This window comes from Mastigoproctus giganteus, chromosome 6 (genome assembly GCF_048544385.1).
Source record: "Mastigoproctus giganteus isolate SK-2022 chromosome 6, ASM4854438v1, whole genome shotgun sequence".
Lineage (NCBI taxonomy): Eukaryota > Metazoa > Arthropoda > Arachnida > Uropygi > Thelyphonidae > Mastigoproctus > Mastigoproctus giganteus.
Window position 1 is genome coordinate 50,716,251 of NC_143580.1, and position 26,526 is coordinate 50,742,776.

A 26,526-nucleotide genomic window follows, 5' to 3' on the forward strand; every position below is an offset into this window, starting at 1 on the left:
GAGTTCGAACCCGTGACCACCAAATATGGAAGATGCGGAAAGGTCAGGGAATGACCACCGCATATCCCCGGGGCAATATGGCCTTAGTTGCTAATGCCCCTAAAAACCAAATAACAACAACAATTTTATGGTTTCATTTTAATATAAAATGTGTACATTGCCAGTGAAATTTAATTTATAGTGCAATGCAGATTTTAAAAACTATCTGCTCTATTCCAGAAAATCTGTTAAAAATTTCTCCTACTTTTTGTGATAAAGCTATTTTTTTTTTTTTTTGTCTATTTTCATAAGGGAAAAAAAAAAATCTCATTTTCCTCCTACTTATAGTTGCTCAATCTTATTTTTAAAATGTTAGGCCGGCAAGTGCCAAGTTTTTATATATATTTAGTCCTTTTATTGACTTGATTGTTATACTGAATTATTTTCTATAAGTAGCTTTATAGTCATAGTCAAGCTCTTTGGTTTATTTGAATTTAGATAGCGATTTTTAAAATTTAATCCCATATCCATATGCTTCGTGCATTGAATCTTCAAATATTGTATCATTTTGTACACCATTTGGCATCTCTCATATTGTGGAACAACTTTGCAACTGTAATGGCATGTTGTAATTTGCAAATGTGATCACAACAACTGGTGCTTACTACATATTGTATAGTGGACGGTATTTTGTTATGGAGAGTCCATCATAAAGTGATTTGATCGTACAGTGAACCAATTGGAAAGTGTGGGTTCGCTGTATTAGGCTATTTATTGCCCAATAATAACAAATAAGCTGTTTGGATTTTAAGTGTATTAACCACAGATTGTCCCAAAACCAACTTGTATATGTAAGTTCTAAACAATTTAGTTTATAAATTATGTATGCAGGTCAGTTTTGGGTCTTGTGTTCAGTAGAAAAAATTTTTAGTTAAGGGTTGGATGGTTTTTTTTTTTTTTTTTTTTTCATACTTTAATTATTAAAAGTTTCAAAAGATCTTATATGTGATAATTGTTTTTAGGGAGCTATCTGGACAATGAAGTTTTCTTCTTGTGGAAGACTTCTGGTAAGTTTCATTATTTGCATTCTGTATTTTAAGGATAGGATTAGAATATTTGAAATAAAGTAAAAAAATTTAAACTTTTTTATAGATTTTAAATATTTTAATTTTCTTTGCCAGCATGGCACCTATGTAGTCTCGTAGTGTTAAAATTACATTGTTAAGAAAAAAAATTACTTAATACATTATTTAATGTATACTCTGGAATTTTTATATACCCCACTCTTTTTCACTATCAGAGTAATAATTTTTCTCTTCCATTTCTGGATAAGAACGTTGCTTGAAAGTTTGTCTACTTTGTAAAGCCAGCTGTAGTGAATAGTATCAAAAGCAAATACAAAATTATGGAAATAGAGGCACAACTGGATGAGGATAAAAGACTGTCAAGCATTTTCTAAAAGTTTTTCTGGATTCTGAAAACCAGCCATATTGAATGCAGCCAAAAGAGCATACAAAACTTCAAAAATTTATCCATGAAATTAAAATTGGTTGTATAGCAATATTTGTTCACAGAGATGTAAATGAAAATGTCAGGTTTCTTAACGTCCAGTTTTAGTTTACTTTTCACACAAGTAGTGTAGGACAGACACTTAAGACCCACTTTGGCTCGAATGGTAAAATAATAAGCACTTCTACTTGCGGGGAATGTAATCTGCCTTTAATTTCTTAAAGAATTACGGATTATTCTCATACATTTCAAGGTGCCTCCGTAGCCAGGTAGGCAGGAACAGCAGTGCGTAGCACGCGCTTCTTGATTAGACCGGGGTTCGAGCCCGTGACCACCAAATATGGAGGATGTGGAAAGGTCAGGGAATGACCACCACATATCCCCGGAGCAATATGGCCTTAATTGCTAATGCTCCTAAAAACCAAACAATAACAACATACATTTCGTGGTATTTTATATACTATGACAGTGTTTCCCACACTTTTTTAGCCATGGAACACTTTTCATCTCACAATACATTTACAGAGCACAAGTATAGCGAGAGCCAAAGAACTATTTGCTAATATTTTATTACGTACGACACACTACACCAGGGGCATCTTTATTTCCAATACATGTAAATCCGAAATGCAAATAACTGTCATCATCATTCTTTTGTTTTGTTTTTTATTAGTTGGTTACTATATTTTCACTTTGGATTTTTGGGGAACAAAAGGCTGTGATTGTTCATCCTCACTTTAAAGTGTGACAATATTGTGTTAGTTTTCATCGACTATAGTTGCAATACTAGAAGTACTTTCTTCTCATTTTAAAGTTCTTTTTTCAACCATAAATCCATGGTCATTTATTTTAATAATAATATTTCGAAATACTGATAATGATCAAAAAAAATTTAGGCAAGGAAGTGAGTTTAGTTATTATCGGTTTGCTTTCCCCCTCTCCTTCAAGAGGAAGAACTCCAGGCTAAATCGCATATGAATGGCATATTAGATCGCTACATTGCTACTTTTTCGTAGATGTCATTACCTCTATGCAAAAGCCCACCAAAATAAAGTGTTCCACAGTCTATTTGTTTATTAGTCTATGCTAGTATATTAATAACCGAAAAAAAATTATGTTAAAAATTATAACGATACAAAAGTGGTGTATGCTACAAATATGCAAAATTTATTTATTTTATTTTATTTTTTAATTATTAATTATGATTTTTCGCGGAACACTTGTTCACATCTCACGGAACACAGTTTGGGAAACGCTGTACCATAGTACGTTTGATATGAGAGCCTTTGTATATGAAGTTGATGGTGTCATGAGGACAGCATTACAAGAATGTAAGTAGTCATGGCTATCTGTTTACTTAAGTGTAATTTTAAAAAATATTTAAACTGCTAAAATTAATCTCTACTAGATGTTTACTGATAACTGTGTGTTGACTAATTCGTGTTCAGTTATGCATATAAGAACTAAAGGCTAAATATTAAACAAGTAAAAAATGTGTAATCAAATTAACAACTATGTAAATGAAGTCACCATAATATACCAGTTCCTCTGTTTTTACAGTCACTAAAGAAGTAGTATAGGAAGTACCACAAAACGTCTGAGAATAATCTGTAATTCTTTAAGAAATTAAAGGCAGATTACACTCCACACAGGTTAAATTGCTGATTATTTTATCGATTTCCATTTCTTGATATATCTGCATGCCATGCTGCTAAAAGCATATTTAAGATCCATATACATACCTGCCATCTCTTTCAATTTAGTAGTAAGTTTTCTGATAATCGGACATCTCCCAGTTCTAATACGTTTATTTTTCTTAAGGTTTTTAATCAAGTTTGCATTATTTTTCAAATATGCAGATCGTGGTTCCCTCTGATTTTTTACCTCAGAGCACAGAATGAGTATTGCTTTGCACACTTGCCTTATGCTGTTGCATGGCTGGTCACTATACAAAAATAATTGTTTGTCATTGCATGATTATGATCTTTTCACATGAATTGGAAAATAAATGATTTAATCATAGATATAACTGTTAGATTAAATAGATTTTACAAATATAAAATTATCAATTTTAAAACTATTCTTGAAAGTTTTAACAAATTTTATAAACTACAGAGTGAACATTTAGGAAATAATCCTCGAATCACATAATGATATTAGCAGTTATGTAAAAGCACTCAAAAGTCTCAAACTAGTACTGCTTATTTTCAGTAACAAAAAATTTATACTTTTTGATAAGCAAACTTTGTTGAGTTTTAAAATAGAATTAGGCTATTAACCTATTATGCATAAGATTATTCACATTTTTAATAAAAACTAGGGATAGAATATATATATATATATATATGAATCTTTCCTTCTGTCTGTTTGATAAATGTTTTTATTTTATTTTTATTTTATTCGAAAATGAAAAATAAGTAAATAAAAATTACAAGTAATAATTAAAAACTATACACAAAATTATGTATATGATTATGTATAATTATGTATCTTTCACATAATTATGTATCTTTCATTTTTAAAAACACTACTACTTGAGGTCGATAATTCTTGATATAGAATTTTTTTTAAATAACATAAGACAATGCAGTCTCTTAGTAGTGAAGCTTAGGAAATAACCCAAAAAATAATTTTATTAATTTTACTCTCACTGTCCTTCTTCCAAGTTTTCCTGCACATGTGGTTCATAACAAATATAAAGTATAATTTATATCCAGAAAGTAGTGCAGCACTTCCAAAACCAGTGCAAGGCCGTGGGCTCATAGGGAACCCTGATGCAGATATGGCCCCCCATTTATCATCCTACCAAATTTAACAATGTACATTCAAAATCCAATGTTAGGTGACTTTTCTCATGTTTAACTTAAGTGTAGTAACCATGTACCAATATGTGTTTTACAATTTTCCAGATATATTTTTTCACCCATCATTACAGTGTTGGGTAAAAAAAAAATATCTGGTCATTGTGTACTATTGCGTTGACATGTTTGTGTGCATCTTTGATTATTTATAATAAAGATTTACTTTTAATATCTTAATTTCAGTGTTTTTTTTTTTTTTGTTTGTTTTTTTTTTTTTTTTTTGTTTGTTTTTTTTTTTTTTTTTTTTTGTTTGTTTTTTTTTTTTTTTTTTTGTTTGTTTGTTTGGTTTTTTTTTGCTGCATAGCATTAATAACTCAGATGTAGTTTTTACCAGGTAGTTTAGTCTGTGTTGCATGTTATTAAAAAGAGGTTAGGTAAGTCTAAATATGTAAATGTGTCATTTTTTTAAGGAATTTCTTTATAAAGGAAAGCTTGGTTAGTTTAAATTTATGTGATATTCTTCCTGATGCCAAACAAATGCACCCAAGATAGCATGGCTCTCTTTGTTAATTTTACACCAATAATGCCCAATTTTAAAGGGAGTAAAGTAAAGTATAAATCTCTATATTAAGTGCTTAGAAATGATTGGAAGAAAAAGGGAAAAACTCCAAATTGTCAGCGAGAGAGCATGTCTCATTACAGGCTTAAACTTTTATTAAATGAAGTACATAGAATGACTGGAAGAAATTTTAAAGGTGAAAACTTCAGAATCCCAGCAAGATATGTCTCCTTTACTAGCTTTACTTTATTGTCACAAGCCGAAATTATGAATTTCAAAAAGAATAAAATTAAGCAGACTTTATTTTATTCTTCACTAAATTCATAATTTCAGCTTGTGGTAACATTTTGGAGTTTACCTTTTCTTCCAATCATATTATCTATTTTATACATGTCAGACTTTAAGTTTACACAGAGAAACAGTACCATCCTAGTTGACTTTTCATCTTTCATATCCCATTTGGTCAGCATCAGCAAGAATATTATATGAATCTATGAATCTTACTCCTGAACCCAACAGAAGGCATTTATAGTTTACTTTGAATTTTTTTGAGCAATGTGACTAAACTGTGTCGGTTGATTTGCCTAAGTTTGGCATGGTGCACTATAGTCAGCTTCAGTTGGTCATGAGATGTAAAGATTTCTTGTTAGCCAGTACTGTACATCAAACATGAAATAAAAAAATAAATGATGCAGAGACTTTAAAATATAATTTATTTCATTTCTTGGGGCATATGAAATATTCTCTCTGAAGTGTACAGCATGCATTAATTGGTTATCATTAATTGAAAAAATTAATGAAAGCTGTCTGGGAACAGCATTCAGACAATGCATGCCAGAACCAGTATTAAAAGGCTTCTCTTTTTTGTTGTTGTTGTTTCTCCCCCCCCCCCAAAAAAGTTGGCAGATATAAGTTTGACTAAACATCATGTACCCTTAAAGAATACGAAATACCAGCTGCTTTAGATATGTTTATTGAGGAGAATTTAATTGTTCTTAGAGAAGTCCTACAGAACTCTTACAAAAAAAAAGCCTCTATAAAGGGCATCATTTGGAAACTAAACACCAACACGAAAACCTGATTGAAGTATCTAAAGCTTTAAATGGATTGAGTATGCTGGATGCTGATGGCATCCTTACTCTTTCTCAGATGACACACACACACACACACACATAGGAGGACATCAATTTTAAAGGGCACAAAAGGTGATATAGTTGTACAAGTTGGCACCAATGATATTAAGAGTAGGAGACCGGCGGAATTACTTGACAAGTACAGGTCACTGATGAAAAAAAGCCGTGAATTAGGGTTGAAATTGAAAGTGTCTGCAATTCTGCCCAGACACGATAGGAGGGAGTATATGATGAGAGCCCTGTCAATCAATTCGGCCCTGGAAAGATTGTGCAGGGCTCAAGGGGTAGAATTTTTTTCAGCCTGGTCTGTACTTGTTAACAGGAGAGACTGCTTCTACAGGGATGGGATACACTTAAATAGAAAGGGTGCAAGAATGTTTGCTGATGCTATCGAGGCAGTGTTAGGTGGGTCGGAAAACTGCTAGATTGGGGGGATACAAGGACTAATAGATTAACAGTAGCCACTGGCAGAGGTGAAAGTGATTCTTGCACTGCTTCTATTGGAATGAGCCACAGCCTGGAAAATAAGATGCAGGATATTTCAGAGACTGCTGGGAATCATTGGGGTACAAGTAAACACATGGGTTGTGTTAGGGTAGCTAAGAAAAAGAACAGGTGCATGTATACTTGTGTGTACACCAATGCTAGGAGTTTAGTAAATAAATTTGATGAATTTGAGGTATTGCTCAAAACATCAAAGGCAGATATTGTGGGGATTTCAGAGACGTGGTGTCACACATATATAAGGAATGCAGAACTGGAATTTGGGGAGTACAATGTCTACAGAAAGGATAGACAGGATAGGAAGGGAGGAGGGGGTTATGCTATTAGTTAAAAAACACATAAAATCCAAGGAAGTGAAGCCAGTCGAAATCGCTGGACAGTGCAGTGTCGAGTCAGTTTGGTGTGACATAAGCATTGGGAGATCAAAATTGAGAGTAGGAGTGTGCTATAGGCCTAATGACTCTGATGAGTATAATAAGAAACTGTTCGGAGAAATAGAGTGGGGCAGTAAATCAGAGAGTCTTATAATGGGGGATTTTAATTTCCCAGATATTGACTGGAATTTGGGGGCTGGTCACTCACACAGTAGCAAGGCTTTTGTGGATTTATTGGATGATTGTTTTCTACATCAGCATGTTCGGGAGGCAACTAGAGGGAGTAATACTCTTGATTTGATTATCAGTAGTGATTCTTCATGCATTAAGAATCTGCAGATAAATGAACCACTTGGTGGCAGTGACCACAGTGTGCTGAAGTGGGAGTTACTCAAAGAGGTAACTACCATTAGGGGTAAAGGGAAGGGTTATTGCTTCCGTAAAGGCGACTACGATGGACTGAGACAGTATTTAAATTCTATACAGTGGGATCAACTGATGATATTGCCAACAGCAAATTCAAAATGGGAAGCATTCAAAGAACTTATCTTGGAAGCTACTAGGCTTTACATACCAACTAAGAAATATTGTTCAAGGTTTCGGCCTAAATGGATGTCAGATGAACTGATGAGGCATATGGCAGAAAAGAAAAATGCATGGGATACATACAAATTAACACGTGACACAGACGCCTATGATAGATACAAGTTGATCTGTAACCAAGTTACAAAGGAGGTTAGGCAGGCGAAGGCAGATTACGAGAGATCCTTGGCAAGGGATGCGAAGAAAAACAGCAAAGAGTTCTTTACTTAGGTAAACTCTAGAAGGAAGGGGATGAATCAGATTGGTCCACTTGAGATCGATGGGTCAACTGTTGATGACCCTGCTCAGGTAGCTAACAAACTAAATGAATATTTTGCATCAACATTCACACATGAGGAGTTATTCAGCGAGGGGAATGCCAGAGGTGTATTCAACTCTAGCAGTAAGCTAGAGAATCTTATAATAACTGAGAGCAAAGTGGAGGAGAAATTGTTGAAGATAAACACAAGAAAGGCACCTGGGGTGGATGGGATCTATCCTGTTATATTAAAGGAGGCAGCAAAGGAAGTAAGCAAACCCTTAGCCATAATTATGAGAGCTTCCTTGGACTCAGGGGAGGTACCCATGGACTGGAGATGTGCAAATGTGACCCCAATTCACAAAGGGGGATCAAAGGCTGACACAAGTAATTATAGACCTGTGAGTTTAACTTCTGTTCCTGGAAAATTAATGGAGGCACTGGTTAAAGAAGCACTGCAGGATCATCTAGACAAGACTTCAGTTATAGCTAGGACACAGCATGGTTTTGTTAAGGGTAAGTCTTGCCTGACCAATTTGATTGGATACTATGATGCAGTCACAAAAGAACTGGATGCAGGGAATAACTTTGATATTATATACTTGGATCTTAGAAAGGCTTTTGATACTGTTGCACATGGAAGACTGCTGCACAAATTGGAGCAGTGTGGCATTGGAGGCAAATTGCTGCTATGGATAAAGGGGTGGTTGAGGGGGAGAAGACAGAGAGTGGTAATCAATGGACACTGCTCATCGTGGACTAATGTTATTAGTGGAGTCCCTCAGGGTTCAGTATTGGGTCCTTTATTGTTTTCTGTATTTATAAATGATATTGATGATGGTATATCAGGCTTAATGTCCAAGTTTGCAGACGATACGAAGGTTGGCAGGGTTGTCAAGGACACTACTGACACTATGCTGCTGCAACAGGATTTGGAAAGGTTGAGCAGATGGGCTTCGAGGTGGCAAATGAAGTTTAACATTGACAAATGTAAAGTACTACATATGGGAAACAGCAACCCCAGAGCAACGTATCAACTCTGTGGTACTACACTGACAGTGGTAGAGAATGAAAGGGACCTTGGGGTGGTTGTGCAGGCAGATATGAAGTTCTCTGAGCAGTGCAGACGGGCTGCAAGAGTAGCTCATGGTGTATTGTCAATGATATATAGGAATTTTTCTAGCAGGGATAAGGAGGTGATTATTCCCTTGTATAAGGCAATGGTCGGGCCACACCTAGAGTACTGTATACAGGCCTGGAGGCCTCATTTCAAGAAGGATGTAGAGCTGCTGGAACGAGTACAGAGAAGGGCAACTAGATTGGTGAATGGGACAAAGGGGTGCTCTTATGAAGAAAGGCTTAAGTTTTGCGAATTACAGTGTCTGGAAACTAGGCACCAGCGAAGTGATCTGATAGAGGTGTACAAAGCCTTGAATGGTTTGAGCATGCTCAATGCTGATGGGATTCTTCCTCTTGCTCAGAATTCAAATTGAGGAAAGACAGATGTAGGATAGATGTGCGGAAATTTGCCTTTAGCCAGCGGGTGGTTGGTAGGTGGAACAGACTTCCATCCCTTGTCGTGGAAGTTGATAGCCTAAATAAGTTTAAGGCTCAGCTGGACAGGTATTTCGAACGAACAGAGGGGTGAAGTGGAAGTGGTTATTTTTATTTATTTATGTTACTTTTTTTTTTTTGGCTGATGCTGCATAAGCTTGCTTTCTTGCATCAAATGCCTCTACTAATGCTAATGCTAATTTAAGTTGAAAAAGGATGGTTGGAAGTGGGTAATTTGAATAAATTTAAGAAAGCATTAGACATTGTTGAGCAGATGGGCAAATGATGTGGTCAGACAACCAATTCTGGCCACATTTAAGAAATAGCATGAGTTGGATCATTATCTTGTGATTTGAACATAGTGCTTTGAAGATGTTTATGAAAGTAATTGCACTTTTTGCTTTTTTTATTTGCTGTAACTGAATGAAACTTAGTAAACAATGTACTGCTTGTGGCATGTTTGGTTATTCAGAGATATATCAGTGTTGTGGATGTAAGCATCACTCCGTCTGCTGGATGTAAGCATCACTCTTAACAGGTTGATGATTTCTGCAATGAGAAATGCTTGAAGTAAGTGAATTTTTTTCTGAATGCTTTAAAGCAGAAACTGACAACCATAATTCAATGGGAATATGTTGTCCTCAGTCAGAAAATCAAGGACTTGCATAGTTTAATTCCAGTGTAGCTTCAGTAATACCATATACTTGGTATTATAACACAATAATATTAATGTACTAAAATACTTTCAGGAAAGTTTTTGAAACTATTGCACATAAAGAAATAGTGTTCAAGATTTAGGCCTAAATGGATGTCAGATGAACTAATGAGGCTTGTGGCAGAGAAGAGAAATGCGTAGGATGCATATAAATTGGCAGGTGATGCTGAAGACGGCAGATATATGCTAGTCTCTAGTGGAAGTTGATAGCCAAATCACAAAGGAGGTTAGGCAAGTGAAGGCTAATTACGAGAAATCCTTGGCAAAGGATGCAAAGAAAAACAACAAAGACTTCTTTACTTATGTAAACTCTGGAAGAAAGAGGATGAATCAGATTGGTCCACTTGATATCGATGGTTCGACTTTTGATGATCCTGCTCAGATAGCTGACAAACTGAACGAGTATTTTGCATTTACATTCACACTTGAGGAATTCTGTAAGGAAGGGGAGGACAGAAGTTTACTAAGCTCTAACAGGGAGCTAAATGATTTTGTAATAATGAGAGCAAAGTGGAGGAGAAATAGATGTGAGGTTAAACTTAAAAAGGGCACCTGGGGCAGGTGGAATCTATCCAGTTATATTGAAGGAGGTAGCGAGGGAAGTAAGCAAACACTTAGCCATAATTATGAGAGCGTCCTTAGATTCACGGAAGGTCCACATGGACTGGAGATGTGCAAATGTATTCCTCTGGAGACTAGGCACCTGCGAGGTGATCTGATTGAGGTGTACAAGGCCTGGAATGGTTTGAGCAGGCTCAATGCTGATGGGATACTTCCACTTGCTGAGATTAAGAACCTGGTGGGGGGGGGGCATAGATCCAAATTGAGGAAAGATAGTTGTAGAATAAATGTGCAGAAGTTTGCCTTTAGCCAGCGGGTTGTTGTGGAAGTTGATAGCTGAAATAAATTTAAGGCTGGAGTGACCAGACGGGGGGGAAATGGGAACTTTTTTTTTTTTTTTTTTTTTTGTGAATGCTGTATACGCTTGCTTTCTTGCATCATATGCCTCAACCAATGCTAATACAAATAATAGACTGTTGTACAAATTGGAGCAATGTGGCATTAAGGACAAGTTACTACTATGGATAAAGGAATGGCTGAGTGAGAGAAGACAGGGTTGTCAGTGAAATATCTCACGGTTCAGTGCTCGACCAATTCTTTTCTGTATTTATTAATGATATTGATGAATGTATATTATGCTTAATGTCTAAGTTTGCAGATGATACAAACGTTGGCAGAGTGGTTAATGACAGTAATGATGGTATGCTACTGCAACAGGTCTAGAAAAATTAGGCAGTTGTGCCGAGAAATGGCAGTTGACGATTGACAAATACAAAATACTGCATATCGGTAGAAGTAATTCGCAATTAATGTATCAACTGCTGATTCTACATTCAGGGTAGTGGAAAATTAAAAAGACCTGGGGGTAATTGTGCAGTCGGATACGAAATTCTCTGAGCAGTGCAGAGGCTACCAGCAGCACATGGAATTTTGTCAATGATATACAGGAAGTTTGCTAGCAGGGATAAGGAGGTGATTATTCTATTGTATACAGCAGTAGTCACACCACATCTAGAGTACTGTATACAGGCCTCATTTTAGGAAGAATGTATTGCTGCTGGAGCAGGTAAAGAAAGGCAACAAGATTGGTTATGGTAACAGAGCAGTGTTGTTATCAAGAAAGGCTTCAATTCTGCAGATTGCAGCATTAGCATTAGTAGAGGCATACAATGCAAGAAAGCAAGCTTATGCAGCATCAACCAAAAAAAAAAAAAAAAAAAAAACCTCCCATTTCACCCCTCCATTCATTCCAAATGCCTGTCCAGCTCAGCCTTAAATTTATTTAGGCTATTAGCTTCCACAACAAAAGATGGAAGCCTGTTCCACCAATCAATTACCCACTGGCTAAAGGCAAATTTCCGCACATCTATTCTACAACTATCTTTCCTCATTTTGAAACTGTGCAAGAGGAAGAATCCCATCAGCATTCAGCTTGATCAACCCATTCAAGCCTTATACACCTCAATCAGATCAACATCTGGAGACTAGACAATCAAATTGCCTGTGAGGCAATTTGATTGAGGTATTTAGGGCTTTGAATGGATTGAGCAAAACTCATTGCTGATGGGATTCTTCCTCTTTCCCAGACTATGCACACAAGGGGACATAAATCTAAATTGAGGCAGGCTTTTTGCAAAATGTGCGGAAGTTTTCCTGTAGCCATTGGGTGGTTGATTGTTGGAATAAACTTCCTTCTGATGTTGTGGAAGTGGATAGCTTGAATAATTCAAAGAACTAGACAAACTGTTGGAGCAGATGGATGGGTGAATATTTTTTTTTTTTTGCTGTTGTTATTTAAGAATTGCTGTTGTTATTCACCTTTTAAGGGCACAAAAGGCAATATAGTTGTACACGTTGGCACTAATGATATTAAGAGTAGGAGACCAGCAGAATTACTTAACAAGTACAGGTCACTTTTGAAAAAAAAAAAGCCATGAATTAGAGTTGAATTTGAAAGTGTCTGCAATTCTGGCCAGATGTGATAGGAGGGAGTATATGATGAGAGCCTTGTCAATCAATTCGGACCCTGGAAGGATTGTGCAAGGCTCAAGGGGTACAATTTTTTTCAGCTTGGTCTGTACTTGTTAACAGGAGAGACTGCTTCTCCAGGGATGGGATACACTTAAATGAAAGAGTGCAAGAATATTTGTTGATGCTATCGAGGCAGTGTTAGGTGGGTCGGAAAACTGCTAGCTTGGGAGGATTGACAGACTAATAGATTAACAGTAGCCGCAAGCAGAGGTGGAAATGCTTCTTGTACTGCTTCTATTGGAATGAGCAGTAGCCTGGAAAACAAGATGCAGGATATTTCAGAGACTGCTGAGAGTCATTGCGGTACAAGTAAACACATGGGTTGTGTTAGGGTAGCTAAGAATAGGAACAGGTGCATGTATACTTGGTGTACACCAATGCTAGGAGTTTGGTAAGTAAATTTGATGAATTTGAGGTATTGCTCAAATCATCAAAGGCAGATATTGTTCGGATATCAGAGACGTGGTGTCACATAGATATAAGGAATGCAGAACTGGAATTTGGGGAGTACAATGTGTACAGACAGGATAGGAAGGGAGGAGGGGTTATGCTATTAGTTAAGAAACACATAAAATCCAAGGAAGTTAAGCCAGTCGACATCGCTGGACAGTGCAGTGTCGAGTAAGTTTGGTGTGACCTTAGCATTGGGAGATCAAAATTGAGAGTAGGAATGTGCTATAGGCCTAATGACTCTGATGAGTATAATAAGAAACTGTACAGGGAAATAGAGTGGGCCAGTAAATCAGAGTCCTATAATGGGGGATTTTAATTTCCCAGATATTGACTGGAATTTGTGGTTGGTCACTCACACAGTAGCAAGGCTTTTGTGGATTTATTGGATGATTTTTTTCCTGCATCAGCATGTTCGGGAGGCAACTAGAGGGAGTAATACATTGATCTGATTATCAGTAGTGATTCTTCATGCATTAAGAATCTGCAGATAAAGGAACCACTAGGTGGCAGTGATCACAGTGCACTGAAATGGGATTTACTCAAAGAGGTGACTACCATCAGGGGTAAAGGAAAGGGTTTTTGCTTTCGTAAAGGCGACTACAATGGTCTGAGAGAGTATTTAAATTCTATACAGTGGGACCAACTGATGTTACCAACAGCAAATTCAAAATGGGAAGCATTCAAAGAACTTATCTTGGAAGCTACTAGGCTTTACATACCAACTAAGAAATATTGTTCAAAGTTTATGCCTAAATGGATGTGAGATGAACTAATGAGACATATGGCAGAGAAGAAAAATGCATGGGATACATATAAATTAATGGGTGACATGGAAGCCTATGATAGATATAAGCTGGTCTCTAACCAAGTCACAAAGGGGATTAGGCAGGCAAAGGCAGATTATGAGAAATCCTTGGCAAAGGATGCAAAGAAAAACAGCAAAGAGTTCTTTACCTATGTAAACTCTAGAAGGAAAGGGATGAATCAGATTGGTCTACTGGATATTGATGGTTCAACAGTTGAGGATCCTGCTCAGGTGGCTAACAAACTAAACGAGTATTTTGCATCTACATTCACACATGAGGAGTATTCAGGAAGGGGAATACCAGAGATGAAATAAACTCTGGCAGTGAGCTAGATGATTTTGTAATAACTGAGAGGAAAGTGGAGGAGAAATTGTTGAGGATAAAGGGAACGTCTTGCCTGACCACTTTGATTGGACACTGTGATGCAATCACAAAAGAACTGATGCAGGGAATAACTTTGATATTATATACTTGGATCTTAGAAAGACTTTTGATACTGTTGCACACGGAAGACTGCTGCACAAATTGGAGCAGTGTGGCATTGGAGGCAAATTGCTGCTATGGATAAAGGGGTGATTGTGGGGGAGAAGACAGAGGGTGGTAATCAATGGACACTGGTCATCGTGGACTAATGTTATTAGTGGAGTCCCTCAGGGTTCAGTGTTGGGTCCATTATTGTTTTCTGTATTTATAAATGATATTGATGATGGTATATCAAGCTTTATGTCCAAGTTTGCAGACGATACAAAGGTTGGCAGGGTTGTTAAGGACACTACTGATGCTATGCTGCTGCAACAGGATCTGGAATGGTTGAGCAGATGGGCTGAGAGGTGGCAAATGAAGTTTAACATTGACAAATGTAAAGTACTACATATGGGAAACAGCAACCCCAGAGCAACGTATCAACTCTGTGGTACTGCACTGACAGTGGTAGAGAATGAAAAGGACCTGGGTGTAATTTTGCAGGCAGATATGAAGTTCTCTGAGCAGTGCAGATGGGCTGCAAGAGTAGCTCATGGTGTCTTGTCAGTGATATACAGGAATTTTTCTAGCAGGGATAAGGAGGTGATTATTCCCTTGTATAAGGCAATGGTCAGGCTATACTTTGAGTACTGTATACAGGTCTGGAGGCCTCATTTCAAGAAGGATGTAGAGCTGCTGGAACGAGTACACAGAAGGGCAACAAGATTAGTGAATGGAACAAAGGGTTGCTTTTACGAAGAAAGGCTTAAGTTTTGCAAATCACACCGGTGCCTAATCTCCAGACTAGGCACCGGCGAGGTGATCTGATAGAGGTGTATAAAGCCTTGAATGGCTTGAGCATGCTCAATTCCGATGGGATTCTTCCTCTTGCTTAGAATAATCACCTGAGAGGGCATAAATTCAAATCGAGGAAAGACAGATGTAGGATAGATGTGCAGAAATTTGCCTTTAGCCAGTGGGTAGTTGGTTGGTGGAACAGACTTCCATCCCTTTTTGTGGAAGTTGATAGCCTAAATAAATTTAAGGCTCATCCGGACAGGTATTTCGATCTAATGGAGGGGTGAAATGGGAGTTGGTTTTTTTTTTTTTTTTTGCTGATGCTGCATAAGCTTGCTTGCTTTCTTGGATCATATGCCTCTACTAATGCTAAAAGAAAGCTTGCTTTCTTAAATCATTTACCACTATTAATACTAATGCTCTGCAAGGTATGCAGATCACACCTAAACAAGGACATTCAGCTCCTTAGGAAATGTTTAAAGATGGTTGATGCACCTTGTGAGTTTGACAGAAGGGCACCCATATAAGGAGACTGAATATATGTGCTAAGTGTGTTCAGGCAACTCCAAAGGGATTTGGTTGAGGGCTATAAAGCTCTGAAAAGAGATAGTAAAACGAAAGGTGATTTTGTGCTTATAAAGGATGCTAGAACCTGGGACCAAATTTAAAAGAGAGCTGAATTTATAATTTCTTTTTTACAATTACTGGAGTAGATCAGTTTATTTAATTACAGTAGAAATCCAATTTAAGATTTTCTTGGGGACAAAGTTTCTCTACTTTAAATTGAGAAAATTTTTAAATGGAGATTTAATGAAACTGAAACAGAAAATTAGAAATATTTGCTTTAATCGAGCATAAAATTGAACAGTGTAGTTTTACAAATAAAACAAAAACTTTTATACCTGAAGTGCTATGTAAGGTGTAATCATTTCTTCCTCTTCCCTCTTAATAAAAACAAAAATATATAAGTTATGCCTAACTGCCTTGGGCAGATGCAGGCTTCCTTTGTCCTCATTCTTCTTAGAAATTAGTTACAAATGAATAAAATGAGCAAAATAGTATTTTATAAAGATACGAGTTCATGTTAGAATAATCAACACAATTATTGTAAGTTACAAATTCAAAAAAAAAAAAAAAAAAAAAATGCTTGCTTAAATACCAGAAATATAATTTTTTGAAATACAGTCATCCTCTGATGTGCGCTGGGGTTAGGTTTCGGGAAAACACTGCATAGTCCAAATCTGTGCAATGTGAAATGTAGTTTATATGATATAATGAGGGTTCCGTACCTTTTTTAATCTAAATTCATTGCTTCTTTGTCACTGTTTTCCTCTGATAAACTTGCAACAGTATCTGGCACTTTTTGAAAAAATTAGGTAAAATTGTTTTCTTAGAAGCACACTGTTTTTCTTTATAAATTTCTTCATAAGGAACTAAAGCTAATGATAAAGTTCTGCAAAAATTTAAATTCCTCTCCAAATTAGAATCCATATCCAGAGCTCCTTGGCTAAGCTGATTTGCAAGTCTTAAAATCTCAGCTAGTCTCTTCGTGGTCAAATTTTTGTGTGCATCTTCGTTTTTATCATTTTTGTTATCTTCTTCGCATTGGGAAAAAGTGTCGTCCACTGGTAATTGTTCTCTATAAGATTCAAGGACTTCTGTGATATCTGCTGGTTCTGGTTCTTCAAATCCCTATCTACTGATCATTTTTCTAATTCTCACAATCTCAACTACCGCCGGCATTTCGACCATGGTTTCTTTAGTGCAGCTTTGTGGCCACAGGTTTTTCCACGCTGCATTCATTGTTGAGTTCTTAACTTCACTCCCCTGCGAATTTAATATTTTTTAACAGCATCAAGAATGTTATAATTCCACCAGTAATCTCGAATTGAAAGACTGCCTATTCCATCAGTAGCTTCTACCAGTTGTAAAAAAGATCATCTTTGGTAACAAAGTTTAAAGGAATCTATAACATCGGCTGAATTAACGAACTTGTATTCGCTGGAAGAAAGGTAACTTTCACATTTGGGTGCATATCAGACAAATGTGCAGGATGATTGGGCACATTGTCAAGAATGAGCAAGATTTTGAATGCTATGTTCTTCAGGCAATATCTTTTTGTTTCAATATAAAAGCAATTTAAAAACCAATCCTCAAATATTTTAGCTGTCATCCAGGCTTTTTTGCTTGATTTCTGCTGAACTGGTAAGGAGCTTTTTGATATTCCTTTAAAAGCATGAGGATTTTCTGATATATAAATTAGAAGTGGTTTACACTTAGTCACCCTATGCATTGCCACATATCAAAAGTGTTAACCTATCTTTTGCAGCTTTGAAACCTGGGTGGTTTTCTCTTCTTTTAAAATGAATACTCTGCTTGGCATACACTTCCAAAGTAAGTCAGTGTAATAAGCATTAAACACTTGACCTGCTAGATAGCCCTGAGTCGCAATAACATCCTTTAAAGTTTTCAGATACAGAGAAGCAGCTATCGTATCTGCACTGGCTGCTTCACCTGTTAATTTTAGCTTGTGAAGACTTGGACGTTTTTTAAAATTTTCAAACCAACCCTTACTGACCCGAAAGATATCTGCATTGGATGGACCAGCTTCTTCTTCTTCTTGTGATTAAAAATTTGCAGAGCTTTGGTGCAAATAATATCTGAACTAAGAGGTATTCCCTTTTGATTAAGATCTTCTATCCAGAAAGAAAGTAATTTTTCAGTTTTCTCTATTAACGTATTTCTCACTTTTGTAGTGCTTTTTGCAGCCAATGATGTGGAACAGATTCTGGTTGGTAGTGGTAGATCCATGTGTTTTTCACGTTGTAAAACTTGCCAAAAAAACTTCCGAATCTGATTTTTTTAAAATACAGACAATTCTGGCTTGATCTAAATGTGGTTTAGGACAGATGTCCCAATTGTTAGCACATGTTAATTTTCTCAGAATTTTCCCTAATTCATCAAATGCTAGATTCATTTATTATATATTTCTTGGCCAATGTCACAACCTTTTTGCCATTTTCTAACTCTTTAAAAAAATTTTTGTTGTAGCTTTCTTCATTTTAGTCACTAATTTAACACTCACTTTATATAGACAAGAAATATTAAATCAGCAAAAGCAATGCTTACCGATTAAAACACTTTACATTGCCCAAACCATAAATGGATTCTGTCTGAACAGGTAATGTAGGATAACTGACAAAGGGGGTTCTCAAATGAGGAAGTTGTTTCAAAAATAACCAGACAAACACACTACCGTTTATTGCTATGTTTGGTTATAAGGATTCAGTTGTGAACGCCTTTGTGATATTTTTCTAAAGCACATTTCTCGAAGTCACGACCATAAAACAATAAAACAATATACGCTTTCTGGTTTATCAGGCTTTTCTGTTAGTGCAATCTAATTATAAATGGGTAGTAAACTCTATCTTATTGCATTTGCAATAATATCAACAGTTGGAATTCTGTGGGATTTTTGTTATTGTGGTGAAATGTGTTTCTTCTTGAATGAAATCTTCAATCACGTTAAAAACATAAATTTTCAAAATCTACTCTTCATTCCTTTTTTTGAAGCTTCATAAACAAAAATTTAAAAAGATTTGGTGAGCCATCTGAAAGTTCATCAAAATAGAACAAATATAAATCAAGCAATTATCACTTTTCTTTATTATTTTATATACATTCTTCTTCCATGCACTTTCTTTTAAGTCTCTCTCTCTCTCTCTCTCTCTCTCTCTCTGCACAAATAACTTTGTGAGGGGAGACATGGATACCATCGACTAAGCTCAATATTCCTGACAGTGTGAGTGTTTAATTATCCCCTATAAATAATTTGTGGTTTAACCATAGAATCCTTAGTGAGTTTTTGTGTAAATAATTTTATTTGGATCATTTAGAGATTCACCTTGTCAGATCCAGAACTGGAAGCAGTTTGTAAGATATGTTTTTTTATTATGTTAAAAGAACATAAAGATGATATGAGGAGTTCTCTAATAACTGAACAGGTGTAAAATATGAAATTTTATATACCATTCCTGTTTTGATACCTTTGCTGCTTTAGCATTAATTTTACTGGTAAAATTCAAAATTTTGACAAATTTTTTTGAAGCTTGAAAGTTCATATAACTTCAGCATTTTTTTGTGGCGTTTCATTTATTCAGTCTTTTGTTGTCAAAACTAGGTTATAAGAACTAAGTAATGGTAATACCGATGCTAGACATTATAGTTTTAGTAATCACATGTTTGCATTTCTAATAGCAAGACATTTATTTTATTTTTTAATCTTTATGTATTAATTAATTTATTGGAAGATCATTCATTCTTTGGTTAATGATCTGCCAGTGCCATGCATTAATAAATATACAATATGAATTATCTTTATTCATCTGGTTAAGTTAAAATTTGAATTGCAGTGGATAATTTTTTCCATATTGAACAGTGTTAAATGGTTTTAGGTTTGTTGAAATTAGAGCTGTTTTGTAATACCAAATTTTTACTTAATGGTGCTATTAAATTTGAATATAGACAAGGAGATTCTAATTAATTAAATGTTATTTTGAGGTGCAAACAGACTTGCCATTGAATCAGCCTGTGGAGGAAACTGACTAGCATTACTTTATGATGGAATTTGAAGTTCAATTACACTAGCCAACAAAAAAAAAAAAAAAAACAGAATGTAGCTCTTGTGTAATAAAAAATAATAGCCACTACTTTCTTTTGCTTTTTTCATTTTATTTTATCTTAGATATAGCATCTCTTCTGCATGCTGGATTGTAACCTGCAGCACTTCAAATAAGTGAAGGCAATTATGAATACACCTTAAAAAAACCCTATAGAAACAAATCTGGAGCCTAAGATACAGTCTTCTTGGTAGCCATGATCATTTTGAATCAGCTGCCAATGAAATAAGTTTCAAGTATATCAAAGAAGTGTGTGAGGTATGAGCAGCCCTATTTTATTTGAATCCATTTTTCAGACGGTTCATCTGGTAATAATATTTTCATTTTGGCAATGTAATGCTCACTGTAGATCACCTTAGCAAAGAAAGTGTCATAAAGTCTCTTTTGCAAAATTGCATACCATGCTCAATCTTTTTGGGAGTATGCAAAATCTCATGGAATTCTTGCAGTGTATATCAACTGCTTTCATAATTTCAATTTCTGATGTAACTTTCCAAATTGAATATTCTTTACAACAGACTGTAAGCCATTCTTGTATTTAGTGATCTTTGACACACTATGATTAGAGTTGCTGATACACCAAATAATAACTAATTAAAAAATAATAAATAAATAAACTCACTAATCTGAAACAGAGAAATGTTATGCGAGTGCACTGCATTTCTTTTTGAGCATACTAGGTGTTTGCTCATTCATGTGATAAAAATGAGACATTTTTACCACATGAATCTCTTTCACTATAGACTTATTAGTGTTGTAAACTCAATTGTGTGTTTGTTGTTGCCACTTAAAGATCCAATTTCACTAGATAAAAAAAAAATTAAGGAAATAAGAGGAATGAGACTGCATTATGCCCAATGCTAATGCATTAATTTTTCCATCATACTTAACATTTAAATCCAAGTGAAAACATAGGAAACAACATGCAGTTGGTTATCCACAGGTAAATTTTATGCTTACTTCTGTATACTTAACTGAGTTTTAATTATTGTAACAGTTTTGGAAAGAATTTTTGCTTTTCTATGGCTAAACTCATTAACTCTTATGTTTCAAGGCAACAGCAGGTCAAGATCGCATCCTTCGGATATGGGTACTTCGTGATGCTTACTGCTTTTTTGATGATATGAGACAGAAATACAATGCAGGAAGTAAGAAAGCTATAGTACGGATTATTTCTTCTAAATTTTCTCTCTCTCTCTCTCTCACTATGTTTATTAGTATCTGTTTTTTTTTTTTTTTTTTTTTTTATGCTAAAATTTAATATTAGGGTAATTGCTTAAGCATTTTTATAAATAATTCTGGATAATTCAATAAAGTTAATATTATCACCAAACTTTTAGAGAAGCAGCCACATATGAATTTTTGGAATATTTGGCGGGCCAGAGAAAATTCCTAATTACTGAAAACTGCATTCTCTGCATAACTTCGGTGTTATGCAGAGAAACATTTTATATCTACCTATATCTACAGATTCAAAAATAAATCGATAGTATGTAATATAAAATATACCGGTTCATTTATATCAAATTTTAATTATTACTTATTTATTGTTCTTATCACAAAAATACAGTTAGCAATACAACAAAATTATAATTAATGCGATGAATATGGTTGTAGAGTGCAACTAATTTTCTTAATATTGAATTTTTAAGTACTAGTTCCAATTCTTAAAAAGTCATGTAAATGCAGATCAGTTAGATATGATCATATTTTTGATTTTACATATTTCATTTTTGAAAAAGTCTGCTCACATATACATGTACTTCCAAAAATTAAGGTAATCTTTCTTGCAAAATTTTTAATTTTTGGATAATTTGACTCAAATAATGTTGATTAAAATTGAATTAATTATCATTTTTAAATATTGTATTCAGTGCATCATTATATTGAAGATCTACCAACTGTAATTGTAAATTCTCATCATCATTAACAGGTATGTTAAATGGATTTTGAAAAAGTTCAAACACCTTTGAATTATTTTTAAAATCAGAAAACCTGACCACAAAATTTTCCTGCAACAAACTAACGTTTTGAACAAAATTTTCAGTGGAAAAATTACAACTAGGCATATTTTTAGATAAATTATTGCAACATGGAAATTGTGAAAAATTATTCCAAAGTACTTGACTTTTAAATAACTCCAGTTTTGTTTCAAATGCTTTGACATTATAATATAATTCATTGACAAGTTTGTCTCATCCTTGTAGTTTCATATTAAGAAAATTCAGGTGTTCACATATATCTGTTAAAAAGGCAACATTCCAGAACCGTTTGAGATCTGACAGTTCCAGAACACGTTTCAATTTTTCATTCATAAATAGATCTATTTCGATCCTAAGTTCAAAAAATCGCTTCAACACATTACCGCAACTCAATCATCGTACTTCAGTGTAGTACAACAAATCACCGTATTCAGCCTCAATAGTTTCAAGAAAATTTTTGAATTGCCGATGATTTAGACCAGTCTTGCAAATAAAATTTACTGTTGATATTAACAGTTGACATGACTGAATCTGTACCCAATTTTCCACACAAAGACTGCTGGTGAATTATACAATGAAACTGCATTGGTTTTTAATATTTTTACTCTCAAGATATTCATGAAGCTGATCCATGAACCCAATTTTAGTACCGACCATATTTTTAGTGCCATACATTGTTGCGGATAGTAAATCCCAATTCAATTGGAGCTGTCAATTGCTTCTGACACACTCAAAAATATATTTTTGCCTATTGTATCTTTCAAGATTTTTAATGCAACTAGCTCTTCAGTTACTGCAAAATTTTGATTTACACCTCAGATATAAATTAGTAATTGAACTGTATGGCTTGTTTCTTCACTCTCGTCAATTGCTATTGAAAAATGAGTGAATTCACGAACTTTTTCTACGAGTTGATTTTGAACGTCGGCTCCTAAATCTTCAATTCTCCTCATTACAGTTGATGAAGATAAACTTACAGATTCAAAATTCTTTACTTTCTCAGGACAAACTTCTTCAATTACCAAGCAAATTCATTTTACAGATTCTCCATTTGTAAAGGCCCCTTCCTTCTTTGCCAATTTGGGAGATTTGGGAGGCTCGAAAACTAGTTCTAACTGCAGATAAATTTTATGAGTAAAAGTTTTAATCTTCTGTTGTTGACTGAAAAGTTTAGTCCTTGGAATTTTTTCTGCCGCAAAGCTCCTTGTATGTTTATAAGGAGCTTTGCAGCAGAAAGTTGATGCTGAGTGTCGCGTTTAAAAATGCAACACTTAGCATCAACTTTTCTTTTTTTTTTTTTTTTTTGACATGATTTTTATGAGTCACTGGAATAAAAAATAAAAAAATAGCCATGAATATTGAAATAAATAAACGCTGACGTGTCTTAAAATTTTATGAAATATTTTAACATAAATGTTATTATTATATTCATATCATATGAAATTAATAATATAGTTTATTAGGCTGTCCCCCCCCGGAAAAAAAAAACCAGAAATCATAAAATTTAAGTAATAAATAGAATAGGTATAAGCAGATGTTTTGCAGGTCGTAGATAAGCGACAAGTGGCATTATAAGTCATCATTGGGAGATTAGTGTGCCTATTATCTTGCAACCCCCGCTGTCTTCACACCCACTGCTCAAAAAAAGAAGAAAAGGAGAAGAAATGTTTAGTTTATTTTTGTGCGTTGCATCGATTGTTGTGTTCCATTGCACCGCAAAAAGACAAATTTTGTTTCGTTATTTGTCAGGAATGTCAATTTTTTTTTTTTTTTTTTTTTTTTTTTTGTTTAGAAATCGCAAAAATGATGGGTAAATGCAAAACAGTTGCTCTTTCAGTTAAACAAAAAGTTGAAATTATTCAAAAGTTTGAAAACGTGCATCCATGAAATCTCTAATGAACCATTATAATGTTGGTGACCAAGCCATATGCAACATCGTAAAAAATATAGGAAGGCTATAGACTTAAAATCAACATCGCAAAAAATAAAGAGAAGCATCATATTGGACACACAAGGAGTGGATGGTAAGTTCTTTTCGTTTTTTATCTATTGCCATATTTTTTTATGTAGGTTGCTGAACATTTTTCGATACAGTAAGTCCCCGACTTATGCAACTAAGGATTTACCGTATTTCCCCATGTATAAGACGCACCTATTTTCGAAAAATTTGGGGTCTAAAAACTGGGTTCGTCTTACACAGTGGTTGTAGATTTTTTTTTTACTTGCATTTCCCGCTTTTTCGCGCTGGTTGTCTCTGCGCTCATTGTTTCGCACTTGTTACCAGTATATTAGGTTACGTTTTGCCACGTTCTGCCCAGAAATCTCAGAAAAGATTTTCGTATGGTGCTGAATTCAAGTTAAAAGTGATCCAGTTTGTAAAAGTGAATGGAAATCGTGCTGCTGAACGTAAGTTTGGTCCTCCTTCAACTGAGAAAACAATCCGAGACTGGCTATGGATCAAATGATAAGAAACCCTACTGAAAACGCCACGGCAGAAGAAAGCCATTAGAGGCAAGTCAGCAAAATGGCCTGATTTAGAGAGGGAATTGAAGATATGGATTGAGGAGCAAAGGGCAATTGGAATTCCTGTGTCCACAAAGATGGTTCAGCATGAGGCAAGAAGAATTGCTAATGAAAAAGAAGTTACTGATTTCAAAGGAGTACACAATTGGTGCTTCAGGTTCATGAAACAGAATTGACTAAGCATGCGTACACGCACCAGACTTGCCCAAAAGATGCCTGAAAGCTATGAGTAGAAGGTCCTTGAATTTCATCGTTTTGTCATTCAATGTTGGAAGATACATCAGTTTGAGTTGGGACAGATTGCAAATATGGACAAAGTCCCCCTTCAATTTGATGTCTCAAGTAACAGAACTGTTGATAAGAAGGGGGTGAAAACTAACTGTAAAGACAATTGGACATGAAGAGCCATTATACAGTTGTTCTAGCTTGTTGTGCCGACAGAACCAAGCTGCCTCCTATGCTGATTTTCAAACGCAAAACAATGCCAAAAGAAGACATTCCTCGAGGAGTGATTGTCCATGTTCACGACAAGGGTTGGATGGATCAGGATGGGATGAAGATCTGGTTTGAGAAAGTTTGGAGCAGGAGACCAGGTGGGCTCTTACGCAAACCTGCCCTATTGGTGCTTGATCAGTTCAGGGCACACATAACAAAAAATACAAAGAGGATTGCTGCAGAGCAAAAAACAAAACTTGGCGTCATACCTGGAGGCTTGACATCCCAGCTCCAACCACTTGATGTCAGCATCAACAAACCCTTCAAAGCTGCCATGAGAGACGAATGGAACCAATGGATGAAGTCTTCTGAGGACAATTTGACACCAGCAGGAAGAGTGAAGAAACCAACTATAGGAGAAGTTTGTACCTGGGCGAAAAGATCCTCGGATAATATCAAGATTGAGATCATTGTCAAGTCATTTAAGAAGTGTGGCATTTCAAATGCCATAGATGGAACTGAGGACGAGGCAATATATGAAGACAGTGATTCGTCATCAGACACAGATGAGGACAAGCTAATGGATGGGAGTTTTGACAGTGATGAGGAATTGGAAGAATTTTATGATGAATAAAACTTGAGTTCAATAACTTTATGTAATACATTTTTTTTTTTTTTTCAAATTTCGGTCCCCAAAATTAAGGTGCATCTTATACATGGGGAAATATGGTACGTCAATTTTTTTAACTAAAATTTTTTTTTTTTTTTGGGAATTTTATATTTTAAAACGAACAAAAAAAAATAATAATAAAATAAACAATCAATAACTATGATCATGGCATGCACAAATTGCACAAGTGAGATATGGAGTAACAAGCAAAAAAATAAGAAAGAGAAGATTCTTACAATTTATTTTATTTTATTTTTTTTATATGACTAAAGATTTCAGTAAAGGGGACACACATTTCACCATAATTACGTAAAAACCCACAGAATTCCAGCTATCGGTATTTTTGCAAATGCAATAACATAGAGTTTACTACCTGCCCAAATTACCTGTTTATAATTAGATACACGAACAGAAAAGCCCAATAATACGGAAAGTGCAAATTGCTTTTATTGTTTTATTGTGGTGACCTCCAGAAATGTGCTTATATATAATAGTTGATTTGGATCAGAAAATTAAACTAAGAAGGATGTATGAAAATGGTCAAACATTAACAAGTATCGCGCTGAATTCAGATTTGTGAATAATAATATACAGTGAAACTTTTAACGGACATCTCTCTACAACGGACATTTTCAAATTCCCCAACTCTCCTCTATTGGTTTTAACGTGTTTTCAGCTTCTGTCTAGCAGACATTCTATGTAACAGACGCGGATAGGCAATCTGCACTGTTTCGTTTAGATTAGCACTTAATTTGATCTCCCCATAACGGCCAGCGGGCGAGCTCACGGCCCTTTCTCTAGGAACGTTTCTTCCACATATTGCCTCAATTGTGTGTTTATTTTTCTATTTCCGATTCTCTGAATTTTATCAAGGTTTACGTTGCGGTTTTAAACCCTTTTTCAAGAATTTTAAGGCATGTGTAAAACTTCTGATGAATTCGGTGTGGGGGGGAGAATTTTGTCGGCCTTTCGTCTTTTGAGTTTCAGTTTTCAGTTTTGTTCAGTGTCGTGTGAAGTGCACAATGTCTTCTCGTAAACATTTAACTTTAAAATATAAAGTTGAACTCATTAATGCATATGATCGGCAAAAAAATAGTGTTCGCAATCTCGCCGCAAAATTCAAAATCGGGAAGACGCAGGTAAGTGACATCCTAAAG

General features: G+C 35.2%; 1 protein-coding gene across 2 annotated transcripts in view; it reads left to right on the plus strand.

The window, feature by feature from the left end:
- Window positions 1-26,526, plus strand: part of LOC150084235 (WD repeat-containing protein 44) — a 380,944-nt gene that overhangs the window by 252,401 nt on the left and 102,017 nt on the right. For both annotated transcript variants that reach the window (XM_090375960.1, XM_090375961.1), the window contains exons 11-12: window positions 1,002-1,046; window positions 20,814-20,907. In XM_090375960.1, the coding sequence (XP_090232086.1) occupies window positions 1,002-1,046; window positions 20,814-20,907 (139 nt within the window). The remainder of the gene's footprint in view (window positions 1-1,001; window positions 1,047-20,813; window positions 20,908-26,526) is intronic.